The sequence below is a fragment of the Pan troglodytes genome, chromosome 17 (assembly GCF_028858775.2).
Source record: "Pan troglodytes isolate AG18354 chromosome 17, NHGRI_mPanTro3-v2.0_pri, whole genome shotgun sequence".
Classification (NCBI taxonomy): domain Eukaryota; kingdom Metazoa; phylum Chordata; class Mammalia; order Primates; family Hominidae; genus Pan; species Pan troglodytes.
Window position 1 is genome coordinate 69,738,289 of NC_072415.2, and position 22,716 is coordinate 69,761,004.

The 22,716-nt window shown below is 44.2% G+C and overlaps 1 protein-coding gene across 4 annotated transcripts in view; it reads right to left on the minus strand.

Moving 5' to 3' along the window:
• CCBE1 (collagen and calcium binding EGF domains 1) overlaps positions 1–22,310 on the minus strand; it is a 297,400-nt gene extending 275,090 nt beyond the window's left edge. For 2 of the 4 annotated variants that reach the window (XR_001711375.4, XR_001711376.4), the window contains exons 1-2: positions 21,533–22,249; positions 20,950–21,030 (exon numbers count right to left, since the gene is read on the minus strand). Coding sequence is in view for 2 of the 4 variants with exons in the window: in XM_016933815.4 (XP_016789304.1) it covers positions 20,950–21,030; positions 21,533–21,663 (212 nt within the window). In the remaining 2 variants the exon portion in view is untranslated. Of the gene's footprint in view, positions 1–20,949; positions 21,031–21,532 lie in introns of all 4 variants that reach the window. The other 2 variants (XM_016933815.4, XM_016933814.4) reach the window with 2 other exon arrangements.
• Between the last annotated feature and the right edge of the window lie 406 nt (positions 22,311–22,716).

A 22,716-nucleotide genomic window follows, 5' to 3' on the forward strand; every position in this document is an offset into this window, starting at 1 on the left:
TATCAAATACAAAAATTAGGAAGACGTTCTCAAAATACTTTCTGAGAGTCTAGTCCCTTTTACACTAGAGGGTGCTGCTAGAGGAGGTATACATCAGACCTAGTGATGGGATAGAAGGAATCTAACAGTAATGTCTGGAAGAAAAGAGGCAAGGTCTCTAAGATGTTCAACAGAGGCAAGCAAAAGTAAATGATGCAGTGTTAAAAATCAGTATTTGGTTAGGACAAATAAAGGAAGCTACAGTTAATAAAAGCCAAAAACTACACCCCCCACCCCACCTACATAGGCCATCTCCAGAAGCAAACAGTGGCATAAACAGCAAGAACTATAATCCAGCACAGATAGCCCAGACGTCATCTTATAGCCCCCGTAAATTAGCTTTGACCAAACTGTACTTAGGACAGCAGTGGTCTATACTTGAAGGTCACCAGAGGAACAATTCCTAGCAAGTTCACCATGTCTATTATAGGAATGATCTTTATCATGTTATATACTGTTCTTTTTGCAGCAATGCTTGGAAAAAGCTTCTCTTTGGTCTTAATAAGGAACAGTCTTTGTTCTCTTGGGCACTGTTGTTTTCGCCACATGGACTTGGATAACTTTCTCATCGGATGCTAGAAAGCTGAGCAGCAAGTGCCCACCCATGGCAAGTCTATGGCTCTTTATGTTGTAGGCTCTTAGCCTCAATGCCAGCTCTATTTCATATGTCTCCTGCCCTGTTTATCTTTTTTCCTTTTCTCTTTCAATTTATGCTATCTTCTTATATATAACTGCCTTACATATGGAATAAAACTAAGTATAAATTAAATCAAATAAACAAGCCTCTATTTCAGAGGACAGTCTTACCATACAGTAATATGTATTCATTCTTTCACAAATATGTATTCTGCAACATCAGGAACCGTACTAGACACGGGGCATACAAAAATGAGACAGATCAGCCCCTGCTCTGACATCTAGTCAGGAAAAGACATAAGAAATAAAGTACAAGCAATTTTAAGTACTACAACAAAGACAAAAACCTGAAATGGACAACCACAGATAGGGATGGAGGGAAGTGTCAGTGGTGGAGTTTGGGAGACCTCTTACTGAGGATGTGACATCATAATTAAATTCAGAAGGATTAGGAACCAGAATTAGGATTTAAGTAGGGGGAAGACCTTTTATCCAGGTACAGGGAATAGAACAGGTAATAGCCTGAGACAGCAAAGAGTCTTAAAGAAATGAAACGACTGAGCTCAACTGAGGGAGGACAGTGTAGGATGAAGGTGGAGAGGAAGACAGGGGCTGGGCCTCACAGCCCAGGGTAAGGAGTATGGATTTTGTTTCCAGAGTGATGAGATGCCATAGAAGGATTTTAAGCCTGGGTATTTTAAGGTTCAGGATCATACCTTCTGCTACATGGGAATAGATTGCAAGAAGTTAAGACAGGAAGCAAAGAACAGTTGCAATATTCCAGGCCAAAGATGACAGTGGCCTGGACCAGGATGATGTCGTGGAGAGAGATAGCCCAAAAAGTCCCAAACTGGATACATTTGATAAAAGATTTGATGCAAAGGAAATGTGAAATGGAATAATATAAAATTGCTTCTGAATTTGTATCTGGAGCAACTCTCCAGGCATTCAGACCACAAGCTAGAGCTGCAGACTGTGCTGTGAGTGGGGGCTGGTCGGGGGTAGAAATCACCATCTCTACTTGGACCTGTCGTCTTTGAAATTTCTTGGAGACATCCAAGCAAAGATCAAGTAGGCAACTGGATATGTGAATTGCTGAGGATCAAAAGATACATTTCCCAAGATCCTTTCTCAGGAAAGAACTAGTCTATACACGCCACCAAAATAAAGGAATAAATCAGGAAAGAGGAAAAATGTGAGATCCAGGAAACCCAGAATTCAACACAGAGAAAGATAAATTTTCCAGGATACTCAGGAGGCAGGAGGATCACTTGAACTCAGGAGTTGAGTCTTTTTAAAAGATTATCTCTTTAAAAAAAAAAAATTCCCCAGGATGACAGAGTGAAGGTGAGAAACCAACTGGATTAGTGCAGGCCTCAATGCTCTGGGCCAAATGTAAGGTTGAAATGACAGAACATCTAATGAGTTTGAATACATTGAGAGAAACTTCATACAAAAGGGAGTGAGTGGGGATGGCTTTTGATTATATATGTACAAAAAAATTAAGTTCTTAACTACAGGAAAGGTAAGATACAGTAAAAGAAAGGAAAAGCAATCCTAGTATACACAACCGGGCTTAAAGGCAACAGCATTTCCACAGTCATTACATCAACACTGAAAACTGACTTATCCCAAACGGCAACACAACCATACCGGGAGATGCAAAGATGGGAAGTAAGCGTGTGCGATGGTTGTAAGCGGATGCGGTGGTCGTAAGCATGTACAATGCTTATAAGTGTGTGCAACAGTTGATAGCTGAATTTTCTCCTACCACAGAAGGAGGGGGGAGGACTCAAAAACTGAAAAAGTTAAAACATAAGTTTCTTACAGCGATGGAGGCAAAAACCAAAAGAATAAGCCAGAAAGTTAGAAAGCAGTTGCTGTGGTGAGGACAGAAGGACCAGGGGGGTGTTGAGGGCACAAAGTCTTCCCGGCTGTGGGATTGTTTGATTCTAACTGCTGCAATTTAAATAATATTTTAAACTAAACATTTAAGACATTAAAAATGCTGAGTAAATCATTGATTTGACTCTGAATAGGTAAAATGTTGAAAATGTCCATGAAGACTAGATATCAGAATATTAAGAACAGACAGACTATGACTAGATACCTTTCCCTTCAGAATATTCGTTGCCTTTTGTATTTAAAAAATTATATTTATATGTATTTTGAGATGGAGTCTCACTCTGTTGCCCAGGCTGGAGTGCAGTGGTGTGATCTCCGCTCAATGCAACCTCTGCCTCCCAGGTTCAAGCGATTCTCCTGCCTCAGCCTCCTGAATAACAGGGATTACAGGTGCCCACCACCACACTCAGCTAATTTTTGAACTTTTAATAGAGACGGGGTTTTGCCATGTTGGCCAGGCTGGTCTCAAATTCCTGACCTCAAGTGATCCACCCACTTTGATCTCCCAAAGTGCTGAGGTTACAGGCGTGAACCACTGCACCAGGCCCACATTTTTATATTAGAGAAGCTAATGTATCGAGTGTTGATGAATCCAATTTAGCTACAAAAAAAAATAGTCAAAGTAAAGGCCTGTTCATTTGGGTTTAAAAGGGCTCTAAACATAAAAGTAAAATACAAATATACATATAAAAATAAATAAAATGTTAGCTTCCCTTTAGAAGCTAAATTTTCATCTGATAAGAATACACCATGTTCATACTACAGTATTATCTTTGGAGTCAAATGCATGAACTGCCTTTGAGGTGAAGTAATTTTTATTTAAGTGTTTCTGAATCCAAAGCAGTTCAGGTGGCTGCCCCATACAGTGATCTGCTCTACCACAAACAGTGCCACAACTCACCATTCTAGTGGACAGGACAGTATTTCTATTCTAGAAACTTGCCCAGAATTAACACATCTGTTAAAATTTAAATATCACTCACTAGTGATAATGGAAGTACCATCCATTAATGACTTAAGAGAAATTACTCCACAAAACAAATCTATTTTATCCAAGGAAAAAAATGTTTAATATTTATATTGAGTTGTTTTTCTGTGTGATAATGACAATTCTGGTAACATATGAACACCCTACATTTTAGAGATGAATGCTGACATATGTAGTGGTAAGAGACATGTCTGGGATTTGCTTTATAATACTTTAGCAGGGAGTAAGAGGGACAGATGTAACAAACATAGCAGAATTTTCGTATGAGCATATGACTCTCCATTGGCATATCTGAAAAATGTTCATAATTATAAGCTACATTCTGAGAGAAAAACATTCAGCTTTTCACCCTCAAAATAAACTTGAATCTTTTAATGATGATAATGCTGTGGGTCCCCCAAATCTAAGACAGGTCTCAGTTAATTTAGAAAGTTTATTTTGCTAAGGTTGAGGATGCGCGTCCGTGACACAGCCTCAGGAGGTCCTGACTACATGTGCCTAAGGTGGCCAGAGTGCACTTTGGTTTTAGGGAGACATGAGACATCAACCGACATATGTAAGATGAACATTGGTTCAGTCTAGAAAGGCGGGACAACTTGAGGCGGGGACGGAGCTTCCAGGTTGTAGGTAGGTAAGAGACATGGTTACATTCCAAAGGAGGCAATCAAGGCCGGGCACAGTTGTTCATGCCTGTAATCCCAGCACTTTGGGAGGCCGAGGCAGGTAAATCACCTGAGGTCAGGACGAGACCAACTCGGACAACATGGTGAAACCCCGTCTCTACTAAAAATACAAAAATCAGCTGGGCATGGTGGCGCATGCCTGTAATCCCAGCTACTCGGGAGACTGAAGCAGGAGAGTCACTTGAGCTCAGGGGGCAGAGATTGCAGTGAGCAGAGACTGCGCCCCTGCACTCCAGCCTGGGTGACAGAGTGAGACACTGTTTCAAAAATAAATAAATAAATAAATAAATAAATAAAACACAACAAAGGAGCCAATCAGATACGCACTTATCTCAGGGAGCAGAGGGGTGACTTTGAATAGAATGGGAGGCAGGCTGGCCCTAAGCAGTTTCCAGTTTGACTTTTCCCTTTAGTTTAGTGATTTGGGGGCCCCAAGATATTTTCCTTTGACAACGCATGTAAAGAACACCTAAAGGCCAGGCGCGGTGGTTTGCCTGTAATCCCAGCACTTTGGGAGGCTGAGGCGGGAGGATCACGAGGTCAGGAGATCAAGACTATGCTGGCTAACATGGTGAAACCCTGTCTCTACTAAAAACACAAAAAATTAGCCAGGCGTGGTGGCGGGCGCCTGTAGTCCCAGCTACTGGGGAGGCTGAGGCAGGAGAATGGCGTGAACCCGGGAGTCGGAGGTTGCAGTGAGCCGAGATTGCTGCCACTGCACTCCAGCCTGGGCGACAGAGCGAGACTCCATCTCAAAAAAAAAAAAGAAAGAAAAAACAAAACAAAACAAAACAAACAAACAAAAATGAAAAAACAACAGCTGCAGTGGAGATTCCCTTTCATCCATCAGGTTACAAACCCAGCCTTAACTACATTCCTTCCAAAGGAGCGTAGGTTAAAATGCAAATTAGAAAGATTAACTTGCAAGCAGGAGAAAGAAGGAATCAAACTTCAAACCAGCGGCCTGTTGATCTCATGCTAAACTCAAGTGAGATACCTTTTTATTAAGCTGAGACTGCCTAAATATGGAAAGGATGTTAATAAATACAAAAACCTGATAATTATCTGGGTTATTCAAGAGAAGCCTCATCCTGTTAGGAAGGTAATTTGGCTGAGAAAAAAAAAAAAAAAGGAAAGCTGTTTGGTATCTTTTTAAACATATATAGCTAAGTTGCATAGCTGTCTTGTGTCACCATTTCCCTCGGAATCTTTAAACAGAGCCAAATATGGAACCAGAACCCGGAGCAGCAGAACGATGAAAATGGCAGCAAGGCCATAGCCGGCAAATTTGCACATGAAGTCTTTACGAGGGCCCTTAGAGACACTGAGCAGAGGCTCTTTGGTCCATAAAATAAATACATTCAGAAGGAGACAAGTGTTGAAAAATAAGTCTAATAGAAACCTTAGTAAATATAAGAAACATACTAAGTCCAGTATGTTAAGATAAAAGATGTGTAAGAAATTTTATGAGAAAGCTGATCTGATGTCCCCTTTTCTTCCCACTTTATTAGCAGGAGTCTGCCCAAAGGCAACTCAATTTCTCCTTTTTAGGAAGGGAGCGGGTGCCGTGGGACTACAGCTCTCCATGAAGTGAGGAAACTGATACTTCACCCTGTGTTCTGCTATCCTATGGCACAGCACATCTTCAAAGCAAGCAGTGAAATGCGAGCCAGCCAGTGGCCAGCCAGGGCCCTTAACACTTTGATGGGCTCCTGCACTTACCCAGCATGAGCTTGCAGCAGATAGCAGCCCACTTTAAAGCATAGACCTGGGGACTAAAAAGACTTTTTCCTTTTTAATAATTGAGGAAGAAACCATTAAAGCCATTCAAGAGATTAAATCCACAGTGCAAAGATGGCTATCATGTTTGTAAGGCTGATTAGAGATAAGTACTGCAGAGTCTCCCACAGTCGAGATGATCACCCTTGTGTTAAGCAAATCCCCTGGGCTGTAAACTAAATGCGCTTCTGTTTACTCTGCTCTCTGTGAAGGTGGGAGTGGTCCCTGTCAGACAGTCAGACCTGGAAGGAACTCAAGCAAAGCCCCATCCCCTCCTCTGAGGTTCGGAGAGAGCCAGAGGGTTTCTGGAGGACCCTGCAGTGGAAGGTAGGGAGAGGGTAGGTCATTAAAAACCATGTCTCCCAGACCGGGCGCGTTGGCTCACGCCTGTAATCCCAGCACTTTGGGAGGCCAAGGTGGGCAGATCATGAGGTCTAGAAATCGAGACCATCCTGGCCAACATGGTGAAACCCTGTCTCTACTAAAAATACAAATATTAGCTGAGAGTGGTGGCATGCACCTGTAGTCCCAGCTACTGGGGAGGCTGAGGCAGGAGAATTGCTTGAACCCAGGAGGCGGAGGAGGTTGCAGTGAGCTGAGATCATGCCACTGCACTCCAGCCTGGCGACAGAGCAAGACACCATCTAAAAAAAGAGACCATGTCTCCCAAGTTCCAGAGCCACGTGCTATCTGGTTGTATTAGATCTTCTGATTCATTTTGATAAAACTTAAGATGCTAATTTCAAGTATATCAAGTTTAAAATCTGACTATACTGAAACAGAGACCCCCCCACCCTTTAGCGTCTGCTACATTTCCTTAGAGAACTCTCCAGTGAACAGATGAATTATGATGCCTCCATACAATTAAATGCCATGCTGTGAAATGCCATGCTGTTAAATACCATGCTGTAAAATGGCTTAGCACCCTATTTAACCAGGAGTAAGTATTCCTTAGCTATTAACTGAAAAAAAGCAATTGTAGAATAAACCCATTTCTGTAAGTGGTAGGTCTAAGGATATCTTAGCATATGCGTAGAAAGATTAGGAAAAGTAAACTCCAACCCTTTGATCGTCTTTACCCTGAAAGGGTGAAATTGGATGACCCTCAGTTCTAACTTGCACATTGCTATGATGTGAAACACGCAGAGTAAATATTGCCAGGATCATAAACAAGGTAAATAAAGTCTTAAAAAGAAAATGTCCAAAACAGAGTTCTTTCTTCTTGTGCCCCCACTTCCCTGTAGGAACTACAGAGTGGAGCTTTCCTTTGTAAAGAAATTATCAAATAATCCCTCTGTCTTCTTTTTTCCAAACCTAACAATCTCCATTCCCTTGGGTAGGTCAGCTGGGATGGTAGAAAAAGTGATATATATTTTCATATACTTTCCTCGAAGAATAAAAGTGCTTTCCCCTCATCATGAAGGCAGTTTCTTTTGGGATCCAAACCCCTGAATATTAGAACCCTAAAGAGTGTGAGTGAAACTCTCACCTGTTCAAGGCATAAGGATTTTGATATGCTCCTAGTGCTCTGAGCTTCACAAGACAAACGCAGACATCACCTCAATGACACACACAGGAGCATGTGTCAAACGTGTTAGGAAAATCCAATAGTGGGTCAATCTGTGCTAGCAAATGAACACAACTCCTAAGATCACACAAGTCATACATTTAAAAGGCTGAACAGTGGCAAGTTTTCCTTTTTTAAAAAGACAGTTGGCCAGGTGGGGTGGCTCATGCCTGTAATCCCAGCACTGTGGGAGGCTGAGGCAGGCGGATCACCTGAGGTCAGGAGTTTGAGACCAGCCTGGCCAACATGGCAAAACTGCATTTCCACTAAAAATACAAAAAAATTAGCCAGGAGTGGTGGCGCACGCCTGTAATCCCAGCTACTCAGGAGGCTGAGGCAGGAGAATTGCTTGAACCCAGGAGGTGGAGATTGCTGTGAGCCAAGATTGCATCACTGTACTCCAGCCTGGGCGACAGAGTGAGATTCCATCTCAAAAAAAGAGAGGAAAGAAAGGAAAAAGAAAGGAAAGAAAGAAAGCCAAGGAAGGATTCACTGAAGAGGCAGGACCTGGAGATGCTGCCTGAGTAAACAAAGCCAGATGGCCAAGGGCTGCAAGCTGGGGTGTCCCTGCTGGAGCATCCCAGTCAGTACACATGAGCTCCCACCTCACCACCTACATCAGTGACCACCAAGACATGGCCCCAGCTATGCCAAGACCTCAAACCCCTCCTTCCCTAGGACAGCAGGGTAGCAGCTGGACCACCAGAACTCCCAGGGCCAGTTGTCTTCAGCCTAGAGCACCCTTTTTCATTGACCTTAATGTGGTCTCTGCTGATTATAATTTACCTATATTTTATGGCCTGAAAATAGGCTTCTGAAACACTGAGGGTTTCTGGAAATGGACTCACAAAGCAGTGGGGGTGGTGGAGATGCTGAGTAATTGTCAGGAGTCCACTCAGATCCTCTCATGCCTTCTCATTAAATCTCCTTTCCTACACTTTGGGAGGCCAAGGCAAGCAGATCACCTGAGGCCAGGAGTTCAAGACCAGCCTGGCCAACATGGCGAAACCCTGTCTCTACAAAAAATACAAAAATTAGCCTGGCGTGGTGGCAAGCACCTGTAATGCCAGCTACTCAGAAGGCTGAGGCACAAGAATCGCTTGAACCTGGGAGGCAGAGGTTGCAGTGAGCTAAGATCATGCCACAGCACTCCAGCCTGGGTGATAGAGTGGGACTCTGTCTCAAAAAAAAAATTATCCATTACTATAATATCCTCAGTAATAGGTTGCCACGCTCAAACTAGCAAGCTCTGAAATGTATTAAGCTCAGGTCACTTATGAACCACTTTGTGTTTTGCCAGCCTCAAATTCAGAGATTCTTCATTAAGAGCCTCGGGGTACCTCTATACACAAAATGCAGTTGCATTTCCTTTTATTTCTTGCTTTAGAATCATTTCCATTTCTATGATTTAGTCAGCATAATTGCTGTTGTAACACTCAAAAAGACAATTACATGTACAAACTATGCATTATAGACAGACATATTTGGAGACTGCCTGGTTTAAGGTCATGTAGTAAATACAGAGCTTGAGTTATAACTATCTGGTCAAACCACAGAAAGCATTATGTTGTGATGCATACAGTTAACTCAAGCCCGTAAGAAGCCTTTTGTTTTCTGGGGTGGAGGGTGAGGGGTTGAGAAATTCTTTCAGTTATCAGGAGGACTGGAGAGTAAAGGCGTACAGATGGGATAGGAGGAGAATCTTGGACAGCATATAGATGTCCAATCATACCATGTAAAAAAAAAATGTGTTTGATACTCACAAGGAAAGAAAAACACAGCTTGACACTGAAAAGCTTTCATTTATAATATACTGAGCCATGTTTATATCTTGGGAGAAGATTCATGCAGTGCAGCAACAAAGCAAAATATATTTTTTTTAATGCACCAAAGGTCATTGAGTAGCTTTAGACACCAAGCTGAGAGCCTACAATACAAAATAAAGAGTGATGGAATTTGCACCCTGAGATTTGGAATGGCTCAGCTTAAGAAACCAAGAACTCATGAGGAGTGTCCTATCCTTGATCCATTCTCCTATTAGTCCCTCCATCACTTCCCTGACACCCTCAAACCACCCCACACAGAATGGAAAGGGTCTAACAAATGAAAGATTGGAGACACCAGGCACAGTGACGGTCACCAAGGGACCACTGAGGGACCTGGACCTGCAGCAATTGCAAAGGACACAAGAGACCCTGGCTTAGTGGCCATGGAATAAACAAAGACCATTTACCCAGCTTCTGACAAAGAACCAGGCTGCTCACAACCTTATGCTTCCTCCTCAAGTTTAAGTCAGAGGTTTTCAGCATACTGGAATCACATGAGGAGCTTTAGAAATTCCTGGTGCCTGGCACCCTCCTCCAGAGTTTCTGGCATGACTTTGGTGTGAAAGGTGGCAAGCCAAGGTATGTGGAGCAGCCTGAATGCTGGGAATTTTAAAAAGCTCCTCGGATGATTTCTATGCACAGTCAAGGCTGAGAATCACTGCCTAGCACCTTGCCAGGAAGAAGTAAACAACAGAACATTCTGTTGTTATAGTGATATAGTGACGATTAGGACCGTGCTTCTCAACACTTGATGTGCATAGGAAGCACCTAGTGACCTTGTCAGAATGCAAATTGTGATTGGGTAGGTCTGGGATGAAGCCTGGGCACCTGCATTTTTAACAGTGATGTCTTGCTATGAACAGAATAGGTTCTAATCTCCCCAAATTTGGCACCATGCTGGAGAGAGGCTCTGCAGAAATGAAAGTTACATGTAACATCATAGTAAAGCTTAATCCCTGTTATTTTAGATAAAGCTTAATCTCCATTATTTTTCAATGATGAACAGAATTTCATTTCATTGGATAACTCAGGACATTGTGGACAGTGATATCCATGGAAAGCAAGCTATGTATGACCATGTGTCCCCTTTATTAAGTGGCATCAGTGTGTGCTGGGTTTTTGGGGTCAATGGGAATGATTTTTGTGACTACTTTTGATGACTTGTCCAACTTTTGTTTTTAACCACTGGGATGAATGTCACTGTTTCCAGCAGTCCTCCCTTCCTTTAAGTGCCTCTTTTTAATTTGCAGTTGGCAGAAAAGCAAGGTAACCACAATTGTCAGGCCGTCAAAAGCCCAGTGGTTGAGAAGAACACAGGCTCCAGAGTCAGACTGCCTGGCTTTGAAGCCCAGCCCTGCCATGCACCTGCGTGTGACCTTGACACTATGTAAGAGCTTGCACAGTATAAAGACAAGCTAGAACAGCTTCTGACAGTGAGTCCTCACACACAGGGCAATCTTAGGCACTCATCAGACAGTACTTGATGCTTTTGTATATCCATCTTTGGTTCCTCACCTCAAAGCCTTTTGTGATACCTATTTTTTGTGATGTTTTCTTTGTAATATCCATTTTGGATTCAAAGCTCCCTTTATCATCATCCCTTTCCTTCCCCACTTCCTCCTTTGTCAGCTGTGTTTCAGATATAAGTTGTTGCCAGTCATATACAGTATCTCCCTCCCTATGTCCACCCAACTAGGCCAGTGTGATCTGCAGAAAACCAACAATACCAAAACCAATTTTACAGAATTTTTAAAACCCTTCAAACTTTCTCAGAGATAAAAGCCTGTTGATATTACATTCTAAGTTTTTCTGATCATTCAGATTTGGCCAGAACTACACTCCAGTGCATTTTTGTTTGGGGGCAACCTTGCCTCTAAAGGGCATTATCGTCTGCTCTCATACAACCTGCAGTTGGTTCAACAAGTCTGTGGTATAAGTGGGTTCCCAGGAAGGCACCCCTGCTCTACCATGCAATTTCACACCACAAAAAAAGTGAGCCATTTCTTTGTGGGAAAATTCCAAAATGAAGCAAGGACACATTATCAAGAGTAATCCAAATGAAAGCTAAGAGGTCACAGTCACAGAAAAAGCCCCAGCGTGGTCTGTGCTGGCTTACAGATGCCCTCCAATCTTTGAGGAAATAGCGCTAGACAAAAGCAGAGGGTTACAAAGCTTACATTTGTCTATCTATGCACCTTTCTAAGTTTAGCCTACTTAAGTTAAAATGGATATGTTAAAGGTCATGAACGTCCACATAACGTTAAATTTTTTCACAACTTCATCTCCGTAGGATCCTATTTCTGAACAGATCTGTGCCTGTGTTTTTTTCTCTACACCACATCATTCCTTTACCTTCCTATTACATCAAATGATGAATTCCAGTTTCCTAACTTTTCCCTTCCTTTGCCAAAATACCATTATCAGACTTTGTTTCTCTCGCTTCAGAATATTTCTTTTAGACTGTTCTCTCCTTCTCCACTACTGTTTTCCACAGTCATTGTTAAAGCCATCACTATTTAGGAGTCTCCATGAGCTTTGTGGAACAAAACAGCTGGTGTTAAAAGGAAGTTCAAAAATTCCTAAGTTTAGGCTGGGTTCAAGTGGCTCACACCTGTAATCCCAGTACTTTGGGAGGCCGAGATGGGTGGATCACCTGAGGAGTTCAAGACCAGCCTGGCCAACATGGTGAAACCCCATCTCTACTAAAAAATACAAAAAAAATTAGCTGGGCGTGGTGGCACACGCTTATAGTCCCAGCTACTCTAGAGGCTGAGGCAGGAGAATCCCTTGAACCCCAGAGTTGGAGGTTGCAGTGAGCTGAGATTGCACCACTGCCCTCCAGCTTGGGCAACAGAGATTCCATTTGAAAAAAAAGAAATTCTTAAGTTTAATCACTGATATATTCTGCATAGGGTACCTGTATAGTGGTATAATACATTTTTAGCCATACATGGAAAAATATAAAGTTATAACTGATTCAGAATACCTTCAATGAAAATGGCTTTTTTTCCCTCGATGGGTATTCCTCCAAATATATGCTATCATTTGATCTTTGAATGTAAAAATTTTTCTACTATACTAATTCAAAACTAACATTTCGGCTGGGTGTGGTGGCTTATGCCTATAATCCCAACACTTTAGGAGGCTGAGGAGTTCAAGACCAGCCTGGACAACGTAGCAAGAATCCATCTCTACAAAAAATTAAATTAGTCAGGCACGGTGGTGGGCTCCTGTAGTCCCAGCTACTCAGGAGGATGAAGCAGGAGGATAGCTTCAGCCTGGGAGATTGAGGCTGCAGTGAGATATGATTGCACCACTGTACTGCAGTCTAGGCGACAGAGTGAGACCATGTCTCAAAAAACAAAAACAAAAAACAAACCCTAACATGTTGAAATGTATGGAGAGGTGGCTTTCAGCCTACAAAGCATGTGATAATTGATATGCAAATCAATGAGGAAAGGTAGCAAACCAAGGTAACACTCAAGGGTTATTCTATTGGCACAGGAAGGCTTGTCATGGAAAGCCGTAGAAAGGCAGCAGGAAGTGAGTGCTCAATCAACTCCTTGCAATAAAGTCAGCTTCTTAGAAACTGGCAGATTATGCTCATTTCGAGTATCACTTAGGAATGATGACTTGAAAGAAGTTCCAGCTCAACAAAAACTATGATTCCTGGAGATCAGAAAACCAAGTGACAACTAAAGATGCTTGGCCAAGAAATCCAAACACTGTAATATAAATAAGGTGATACACAGGTAAGTGACCCAAAGATGAAGATGAGTAAGTGACCGTCCCAAGGTCACCTTGAGAATTCAGACATGTGGATGAGGTGTTATAGATGGAAAGCCCCACTCCTGGTGTTTGTATTAAAGTGGATCTACAGGAGTCAAGTTTTCTTTTGTAAGGGGCTAGGCAGTAAATATCTGGGACTTTGGGGGCCAAATTGGGATTCTGTGTGTTCTTTTGCAATGCTTTCAAAACAAAAACTACTCAAACTATTAGTAGTAGAAGAACAAGCCATGGACCGTAGTTTGCCAATCCCTGCTCTCTACCAAACTCCCAGGATTAGACGCTGCCTGTTGAGAGCCCCCCTGTATCTCCCGCCAGTTCTGTTTACATAGCCTCCTGTGGGACAGCCCACGGGGCTGACATCTGTCCCTGTCATTCCCAGAGGACCAAGGATGAGAAGCTTCACTCCAGATGAGGCAAATAGAATATCCCACAGGAGTGGCCAAGAAGGAAAGGTCTAGAATGGATGTGGTCCCAGTTTCTGAAGTCCTCAAGGGCATGGTAAGATGAACTAGTTCTACCACAACCAATAAGGTGGCAACATATTCATCCAAGCTTTCACATTGGCTCTTGGCACACATGGATCATACCTTAAAGCTAGAAAGATGCGACATTTTGCTTAATGAGGATTAAGTGTGTAGGCATCACTACCACCCCATTCTCTACAGGTGTTTCAAGCTGGAAACTAACTGTTCAAGAAGTGTCACATACTTATATGATGACAGATCTATAATGCATTATGTGGAGAGTCAAGCAATGTTGGAGGGGCATGCCTTCTTTAAAACTCTGCTTACAGTCACTGTCGGAAAACATGAGGCTGGCCTAGGTGAACTGGGCTTGGGGTATTTGTCCCTAGTGGGGCAACTCTGATGCTGCTATCCACATCACAGGTCACATGACAAAATAACACCTCCTCTTTGTAATGCTTTCACATTGCAATAATTCTTGGAAGAAACTTGCGGTACATGCTAAGTTCTTCCTAGCGCCTCTGCAGAAAACCTTCTGTTAACCACCATCCCTGGGTTTTCCTGACTCTGCTTGAAGCTGTGGGATTTCTGTTGCTGAAAGGACACAGCTGGGCATCCGGAAATTAAGATCTTAACCTCCAAAGTGTGACATTAATCAAATGTATGTCCAAAACAAGTATCTTAAAAAGGTCCCAAAGGAAATCTTTGGGTCAAAATTCCTTTACTGAAAGATAAAGGGAATTAAAATTCCTTGAGGACAGAGGATTTTTGTTGTTGTTGGGGGTTTGTCCAATTTTCAGATATATTCTAAATGTCTAGAACGGTGCCTGGCAGATTGTAAGCACCCAACAAGTATTCGTTGACTAAGTAAATGAAGCTTGTTCATAAGATTAAAATTAGTCAATAGCTAATTAAAACACTATTTAAAATGAGTCAATAGCTTCGCAGAAAAAAAGGACCTCACTTGGCAGAAGAGGAACTGCAGATGTTATAGCTGTTTATTGCTTTTATTTGCGGGATGAAAAAGTAATCTAAAACAGAATGTGATCTTTGTTCTCTAGATACTCAACAATGCCTCAAATGCCAGCAGACCCTCTAAACTCACAAAAGGAGCTCCGGTCCTGCTGAGCAGGAGAACAACAGGGTTTGGGAAAGCTGCTGATTGAAATGCAAGCCTTCTCCTGAGAAGATAGAATCTCTAGAATCAAGAAAGAGGCATTTGGCTTTTCCGGGTGCACCCACCCCAGCTTCACTTACAAAGGATGAAGTTAACCATAGGAAGTTGGGCAGCAACCAGAGTAGCAACTGGATCTGATCTCAAAGGACACACCAGTGAAAGAGCAGCCTTTTGTGGTTACTGAGTTAAAATTGTTTCCAATTACTCTGTATTGTTTCCCTGAGAGTGAGTGAGAAGTGATACAGAACCTTCCCTCCCTCGAACACCTGTTCTTGTGGGAAGGTGGGGGACCCCCTTTAAAACCTTGATCCTCTACTCCAAAGCCAGTGTCTGTGGCACAATTAAACACACGGGCAGGAACCCACATGTCCTCTTCAGGTGTTATTTAAGATGGCAAGTTCAAGGAGTTAGCTATAGCTGCCAGAATCTAGCACCTGTTACACATTAGCAATTAAAGTTAAGCAGATCTAACTTGGAACCAATGAAAATAATGGCAGCTTCTCAGAGGTCCAGTTAATCTCTGGTTTTTAGAAGAGTCTTCCTAGCTCAGACTTTAAATAAAGCACATTTGGATAGCAAGAGAAGTTCCTGAAGACCTAACAGATTTCAGTTAAATCTTATTGTTTACTTTTAACATAGTCATTCTGTCATTCAGCAAATATGTATAGAACAACCTCTCTGTCCAGGCATGGAGCTAGCCTCTGAGGATATAGTCATGAATGAGGACAGATGGCTCATGCTCTCAGAGGGTTGACAGCTCATGCTAGAGATGGCCTAACACAGGAGAGGAGAAGCTGCCTTCAGCATGCAAGGTGTGTCATTCAGGTCATTCTGCACAAAACCACCTCCAACTAGCCCCTGCTCTCTTCTTCACAAGTTTTTTTGTTTGTTTGTTTGTTTTTGTTAGATGGAGTCTTGCTGTGTTGCCCAGGCTGGAGTGCAGTGGCGTGATCTTGGCTCACCACAACCTCCGCCTCCCAGGTTCAAGTGATTCTCCTGCCTCAGCCTCCTGAGTAGCTGAGACTATAGGCGTGTGCCACCATGCCCAGCTAATTTTTGTACTTTTAGTAGAGACGGGGTTTCACCATGTTGGCCAGGCTGGTCTCAAACTCCTGACCTCGTGATCCGCCCGCCTTGGCCTCCCAAAGTGCTGGGATTACAGGCGTGAGCCACCGCGCCCAGCTAGAGTTCTTCGCAACTTTCATTTTGTTTCCTCCCTGAACTACATGCCCTGAATGAGCCAAGTCTTCACAGAGCTGCCCTCAGTACCTGGCCTCAGCTATGCCAGCCACAGGACAGGGAAACAAGCAGAGGAGAGAGAAATCAGAATGGGCCTGGGGCTGAGGATCTGATTTCTAGTCTTCCTTCTGCCAGTAAGACCCTTCATAATCCTGGGGAAGGGATGAAAGTGGCGTAACCTCAAGTTCTAGTTCAGGCTATGCCTTCCACTGGCTCTTATGGTCATGAGTAGAGTAGCTTGTTAGTCAGGGAGGTAGCAGGAAACAAAGATACCCTAATTTCCCCAGGGCACTAGGTTTCTGGACTCTCCTACATTTGAAAATAGCATCTGCAAACGAGTCATGTTTCTGGCTGTGGTCTCAAATTGCTCTTTCAAAAAGATGAAGTTCATACGACTCACAAAATTCAACAAACTTCCATTGAGCATCTAAAACATTCAACATGCAGACTTGGCAAGATGTAGTGATGATGATGGGAGGTATTACTAACATAGCACTTCCTATGTGTCGTGAAATTTTCAAAGCATTTTACATGTATTAAGGCACAATCCTCACAGCAGCCCTATAGTTTAAGTACCAATTGGATGCTCATTTTACAGATGAGAAAATTAAAGCACAGATATTAAAACTGCTCAAGGTCACAAAACCACCAAGTAGTAGAGCTGGGATTCACACTGGAGCAAAGAGTTTATATTATTTTATGTGTTTTGACATTATCGAAGCCCACTCCCCCCCATGGGAACTTGGTGACTTGCCAGAGAAGTGCATTATACAGTCTTTCCTCAAATGTGTCCTTACCTAGAGCCCAATGCTATCAATCTGGTAGTACTATTCTAATTAAAAGGACCTTGCTCTTCAAAGCACTCCAAGTAAACACATTTGCAGAAATATCACATTAATTTTCACATTCTCACAAGACTTGGCAACACAGTTGCATTACCTCAAAGAAAAGTGGGTGTTTTACATCCCCCATGTCACTATTTCCCATGGGAACACTGAGCTGCCCTAAGCAAGAACACTGCCTCATGAGACAGCACTGGCTGGACAGATGAATACCGGCAGGGCAGAGAGGCACCTGGGGCATCCCTACCACTTAGCCTCCACGTGGAGTTCCATGAACCCCAAAGCCAAAAATCACAGCGAGTTTTTAAAAAGCATTTAACACACAGTTAAAAGAACCACTTTGTCAAGCCAAAACACACACACGCACGCACACACACACACACACACACACAAAACACAAAGCCAAACCTATGTCATCTTGTTTTCTGTGGTGAAGGTGATGGCAGTCAGTTGGAGCGAGCATACCCCAAAGCTCTACAATGTGGCCAAGGACTTTGTACATTGTTCTTTTTTTTAAATAATCATTCCAAATATTGCGAGATGCATTGTTGCAGGAAGTCCCTTGCCCTCCTAAACGCCACCCTACTTCTAAGAAGAATGGCTCAGTCCTCTCCGGAGTCCACACAAGGGAGGTGATAGCATTGCTTTCATGTAAATTATGTAATGCAAAATTTTTTAAATCTTCTCTTTAAAACTTTGTTTCATTTGTGACCAGCTTTCGTGGTCCCCCTTTATTGTCCCCCAACTTGAGATGTGTGAAGGCTTTTGGTCTCCCTGAGAGTGGGTGGAGGCAGCCAGGGCTTAACTGTACACCGACTTGAGACCAGTTGACAAAAAGTGCACACTTTAAAAAAGGGGGAAAAAAAGAACCATTTTGAAGAACATGGTTAAATCTTCTTTTGCCCAAAAGCCATTTCTAGCTGCTTGTCTCTCTTCCCCATCACTAATACAGCATATGAACTACATGACTTTGAACTCAATCATATACCATTGCTTATTGCTCACAGTTTCAAAGTCCTGGATATAAAATCAAGTCTGCAAACTGAGACCAGAGACTGTATTTTATCGTTTTATACTCAAACATTTTCTAGGACTTTTCTGAGCTCGTAATAAATGCACAATAGAGTCTTAATTAAGAAGTCAAGGGTTGATTAGGATGTTTATTCCACAGCCTCAGTGAAAACTGTTTTATTAGTGTTTCCTACACACGAGCATATTTCTTGTTTAAGGAGAGCCTTTTTTTTTTTTTTGAGACAGAGTCTTGCTCTGTCACTAGACTGGAATGCAGTGGCGAGATCTCAGCTTGCTGCAACCTCTGCCTCCTGGTTTCAAACTATTCTCCTGCCTCAGCTTCCCAAGTAGATGGTACTACAGGCATGTGCCACCACACCACGCTAATTTTTGTATTTTTAGTAGAGACGGGGTTTTATCATGTTGGCCAGAATGGTCTCGATCTCTTGACCTCATGATCCACCCACCTCCGCCTCCCAAAGTGCTGGGATTACAGGCATGAGCCACCGCGCCCGGCCTAGTAACTTTTTTAAAGTCATTTTTAAACACACTTCAAGTTCAGAAGTGGCTTCCAGAGTTCCTTCACTTGTGCTGAAAACCATTCACCAAAAGCCACCTGGTAAAGAGAATTCTATACAGTCAAAGAACATTCCATCATCAGTAATGCTGCATTACTTACAGCTCAATTCAAAGTAACCTTTAAAGACTGGCTTCCTGGAATGCTGGTTCTTTATCTCACTTTAGTTTAACCTTTAGTTTAATGAGGTAGGAGAGCTAACTGTTTGGTCAACTGCAAAGGCCTCCATGCTCCTTTAAGGATCTGTCTAAATAGGTCTGCATGTGTCCTGGGGATGAGGACACTGGTTTCTTACAGCAGTGCTTCAAGATTTTATGCATCTCTTATTAAGACAGATTCTGATTTAAGAAATCTGGGGGCAGAGGCCCAGAATTCCAACAAGCTCCCAAAATCATGCTGTGCGGCTGGTTTCCAGATGATACTTGAGGTAGTGAGGGTATAAAGGGCTAGGACAATCAAGTCACAAACTAAGGAAAATAATATCCTTTATTCTTGGGATTCAAGATGAGCAGCTTATAGAAACAGGATAAGACCAACGGAATACAGAGAACTCTTGACTTCCATAGAGAAAATAGATCTAAAAACAAAATCTAAGATCTTTTCATATACACAAGGATCAACACCACTTTCAAGCTGAAAGCATCGTTTCCCATTCCTTTAAACAAAGTTCTTTATTCTCCTTGATATAAAATATCATTTTTGTGAGATCTCATAGCAATTTGAGTAGCTATCAGTGAAAACACATGCCAAGGTGCTGCTAGTGTCTCCTGTTCAAAGAGTATAAAAGAAACACCACACTGCTTTAAGAAGTCTGGAAAAGACGACAGTAATGGCATTAACAAACAATCAGGCACCAAATGGTTTCTGAAAATCTAACATGCATTCTGTAACTGTCACTGATTTATGTGAAGTCCGACCTTCAGGGACTGAAAAAATGAGCAAACCATCTCAGAGACATTTCCCATGTTAAATTCAAGGCTTTATACTGTGCTGATAGGAAAACAATGTGTCCTAAGAAACACTGTGGTCGTGTGGATGAAAGACACGCCTGGAACCAGGCAAGCAATCCTGCTGCCAGCACCACCAGGTCACTTCACCAGCTCGGTGACCTTGCTCACCCAGTTAGCCTCTTGAAGTCTTAACCTGCCAATTGAACATACTCCTTTCTCCTCTACTACCTCTCTCATTTTGTTCAGCGTTCACCCCCCGCACAGGCCAAGAGAAAGGAGCCTTTCCTAAGCCCAAGGAGTGACTTGATTTGCCTAAGTGATTGTTGTCCCTTCACTGCCAACAACAGATTTAAGAGCAGAAGTAGGCGATATAACTGATGGTGCTTTTGCACCCATAAACTGACAGCCGTGGAACCACTTGGTCTGAACCTTTGGGTATATGAAATGCTCTCACCTGCAAGAAACGCTATGATTGATTCACAGGCTACAACCTTATGAGGAATAAAACATTGTTTTCTTTCAAGTTCGTTTCTAGGGACTGCTGCGTTACCTTGTACTACTCAGTATTTATCCTGGCAACCCGAACAGAACATGTGAGTCTCCAGAGACAGTCAGGTGTGGGCATATGATCACATTACCTTGTACAGCGCCTCTAAAAAGCAGATATCCAATAAACGTTCATGGGTGCATGTTCCCCTATCCAGTGAGAGCACTGGAACAGAACCAAGAATTCAATGGTGAAAAACCTAAATCAACCCTCATCTCCAAAAGGCTGCAAGCAGAACAGTGGTTCTCTCCTTTCAGAGACAAGAACCACCTGGGGAACATTTTATAACTACCGATTCCCTAGCCCCATCCACGCTTAGTTTTAACAAGCACCCGGGCCACTCATTTAACAAATACCCAGGTGAATCTGGGGCCCACATTTTTAGAAAGATTTTTTTCCTCTGCCCCAACAATCTTTTTGTTTTCACTCAACACAACCAATCACAATCCTCCCCCTACTTTTTTGTCCAGAGGCCGTGACAGCCACACTCTGCCCCAATAGAAGGTCAGAAGACAGACAAGTGCCAAGAATTGCCTTGTTGACGCTGTACTTTCAAAACAAAACACAAATACGAAAGCAGCAACCCGTGTTTGCTATGCCCCACTGTTTACACCCAAAATCCAATCCAATCTCCTTCACAGACTTGAAACCTCTTCTCCGACTTTCACCACGCAAGTATTTCAGGGAGCGGCAACCATCCTCAGGATCTCAGGGCACACACCCTAGACGCAAAGTCAGTTGCTCAGTGTTGCTCTGACTCCGATCCAACCAACCCTCAAAGATTCGCACCGCGCGGCACGCACCCAGCAGGTTCCAGCGTAAACGCTGCTCTGGTCCCAAGCGCGTCTCCAAACCCCTCCTTTACAGCGCCGCCTCCCCAGCCAGCCCCGGTGCGCAGTGGCGAACAGCCCGCAGAGCCCCCAGGCTTACCTGTAGCATGTGGTGAGCTCGCCTGAAGACTTCAGACACGGGTATTTAGTCGTCGCGATTTTGCTCTCTGAGCAGATTTCTCTATGAAAAAGTGCAGAGGAAATGTTCGATTCTCAGCGGGAGAGCGGAGGCGGGCAGAGCGCGCTGGGGAATCCCTGGCGCGTGGGGATCGCCAGGCTCCGCGTCCCGGCGCGCTGGGCAGGGGCTGGTCCCCAAACGCGTACGCGGGGCAGACTCCGGCCACAGGGACGAGCCACGCGAGGGTCACGACGAAGCGAACCAGCTCCAGGAGAAAGGAAGCGGGGTTCACGAGCTGTGCCAGCCAGTGTGGCACCCGGGGGGAGGCAGGAACGCGGGGCGAAGGGTATCCCTGACGCGACCCACGGATGGCAGGGCGCAAAGGCTGATACCCGGGAGCGGAGGGAAGTGTCGCCCAGGACAGCTGAGCACTCTCCTTATCCCCGGAGAAGTGAGGGCGTGCGGATCGCTGTGGGAGTGGGCGCCGGGGAGGACCGCCCGCACCCCGCGAGCCGGGCGCGCATCAAGCAGGAGCTCGCCCTCCGCTGGGGCTTGCAGCGCTTACCTGTCGCCGTCCTCCGGCTCCTCTCTGTAGGTCCACGTGTGTCCCAACGCCAGGAGCAGCAGCAGCGGACCCAGGCTCCTGCCCAGCTGGCCCCTGGCAGCTCCTCCCCGGCTCGGAGGCGGCGGCACCATCAGGGAAGCTCCCGGCTTCTTCCCAGCGCCGAGCTCCGTCCGGACCAAGCGTCCTGCTCCTCCGCGGCCGCCGCCGCCTTCCCTCTTCCCGGCAGGGGGCGCCGGAGAGCAGGGGCGTTTGCACCACCTGCACGGGGAGCAGGGGTCCGGAATATTATGGGGCTGGGGGGAAAATGAGGCTAGGAGTTGGGGTATCGGATGCAAACCCAGCAGAGAAGCAGGTAAAGGGGGTACCTGCGGTGTCCGGCTGGCGCGAGGGCCCTGAGGTTCAAGTTGTCTCGTCGGGACGTTCACGTCCGATTGACAGACTTGCTGGACTCGGCTTGGGGCTGCGCCCTCGCCTCTTCCCTCTCCCTCCTCTGGGAGAACCGCACAGGGTGGGGAAAGCGGCGGTTGTTTGCATTTTGCACCAGGGTCGCACGACCGGGAGGAGGAGGAGCTGATTCTCCACCGGGGAGAAGAGGGAGGGGGAAGAGAGGGGTTAATAAGCTTCCTTCCTGTTGTCCATGGGTTTCTAAAGCCCAGGGTCAGGCCAGTGTTCGTCTTTCCTCCGTGAGGACCTACCCTGAGATTTGCAACTATCTTAGTCTTCTTTTCTCTTAGATTATGTGAGGAAGGAGGAGTTGAAAGGCTACAACGGGCCTCTCAAATTGTTCAAACCTGAAATAGCGCTATTTATATAGTGTAATCACTCTTCCTTAAAACCTTTAGAAGAAAGTTCTCTGGTTGTTTCATTGGTCAATAAACCATGCGCTGTCTTCTTCATAACTCGAGTTCGGAACAAGTAAGGAGGTCTTTCTGGGAGCCTTACATCTCCTTGTCCTGAGCGGCTTTAATACTGTTTCCACGCCGCGCACATCAGAGCTGGAAACGCCCCCCCCCCATCAAATGAGACACGTGGGGGCAAATTAATTACAGGTGCTGCTACCTGCTAGTGTATGCAGCCGCGTTTATAGGTAACAAGAAAACGGAGGAGGGGGGCCGTAAATCGGCTCCCTTGACGGTGACCCTAATTGTAATTCGTGTGTCAGCAACTTAACACTTTGTTGCGCT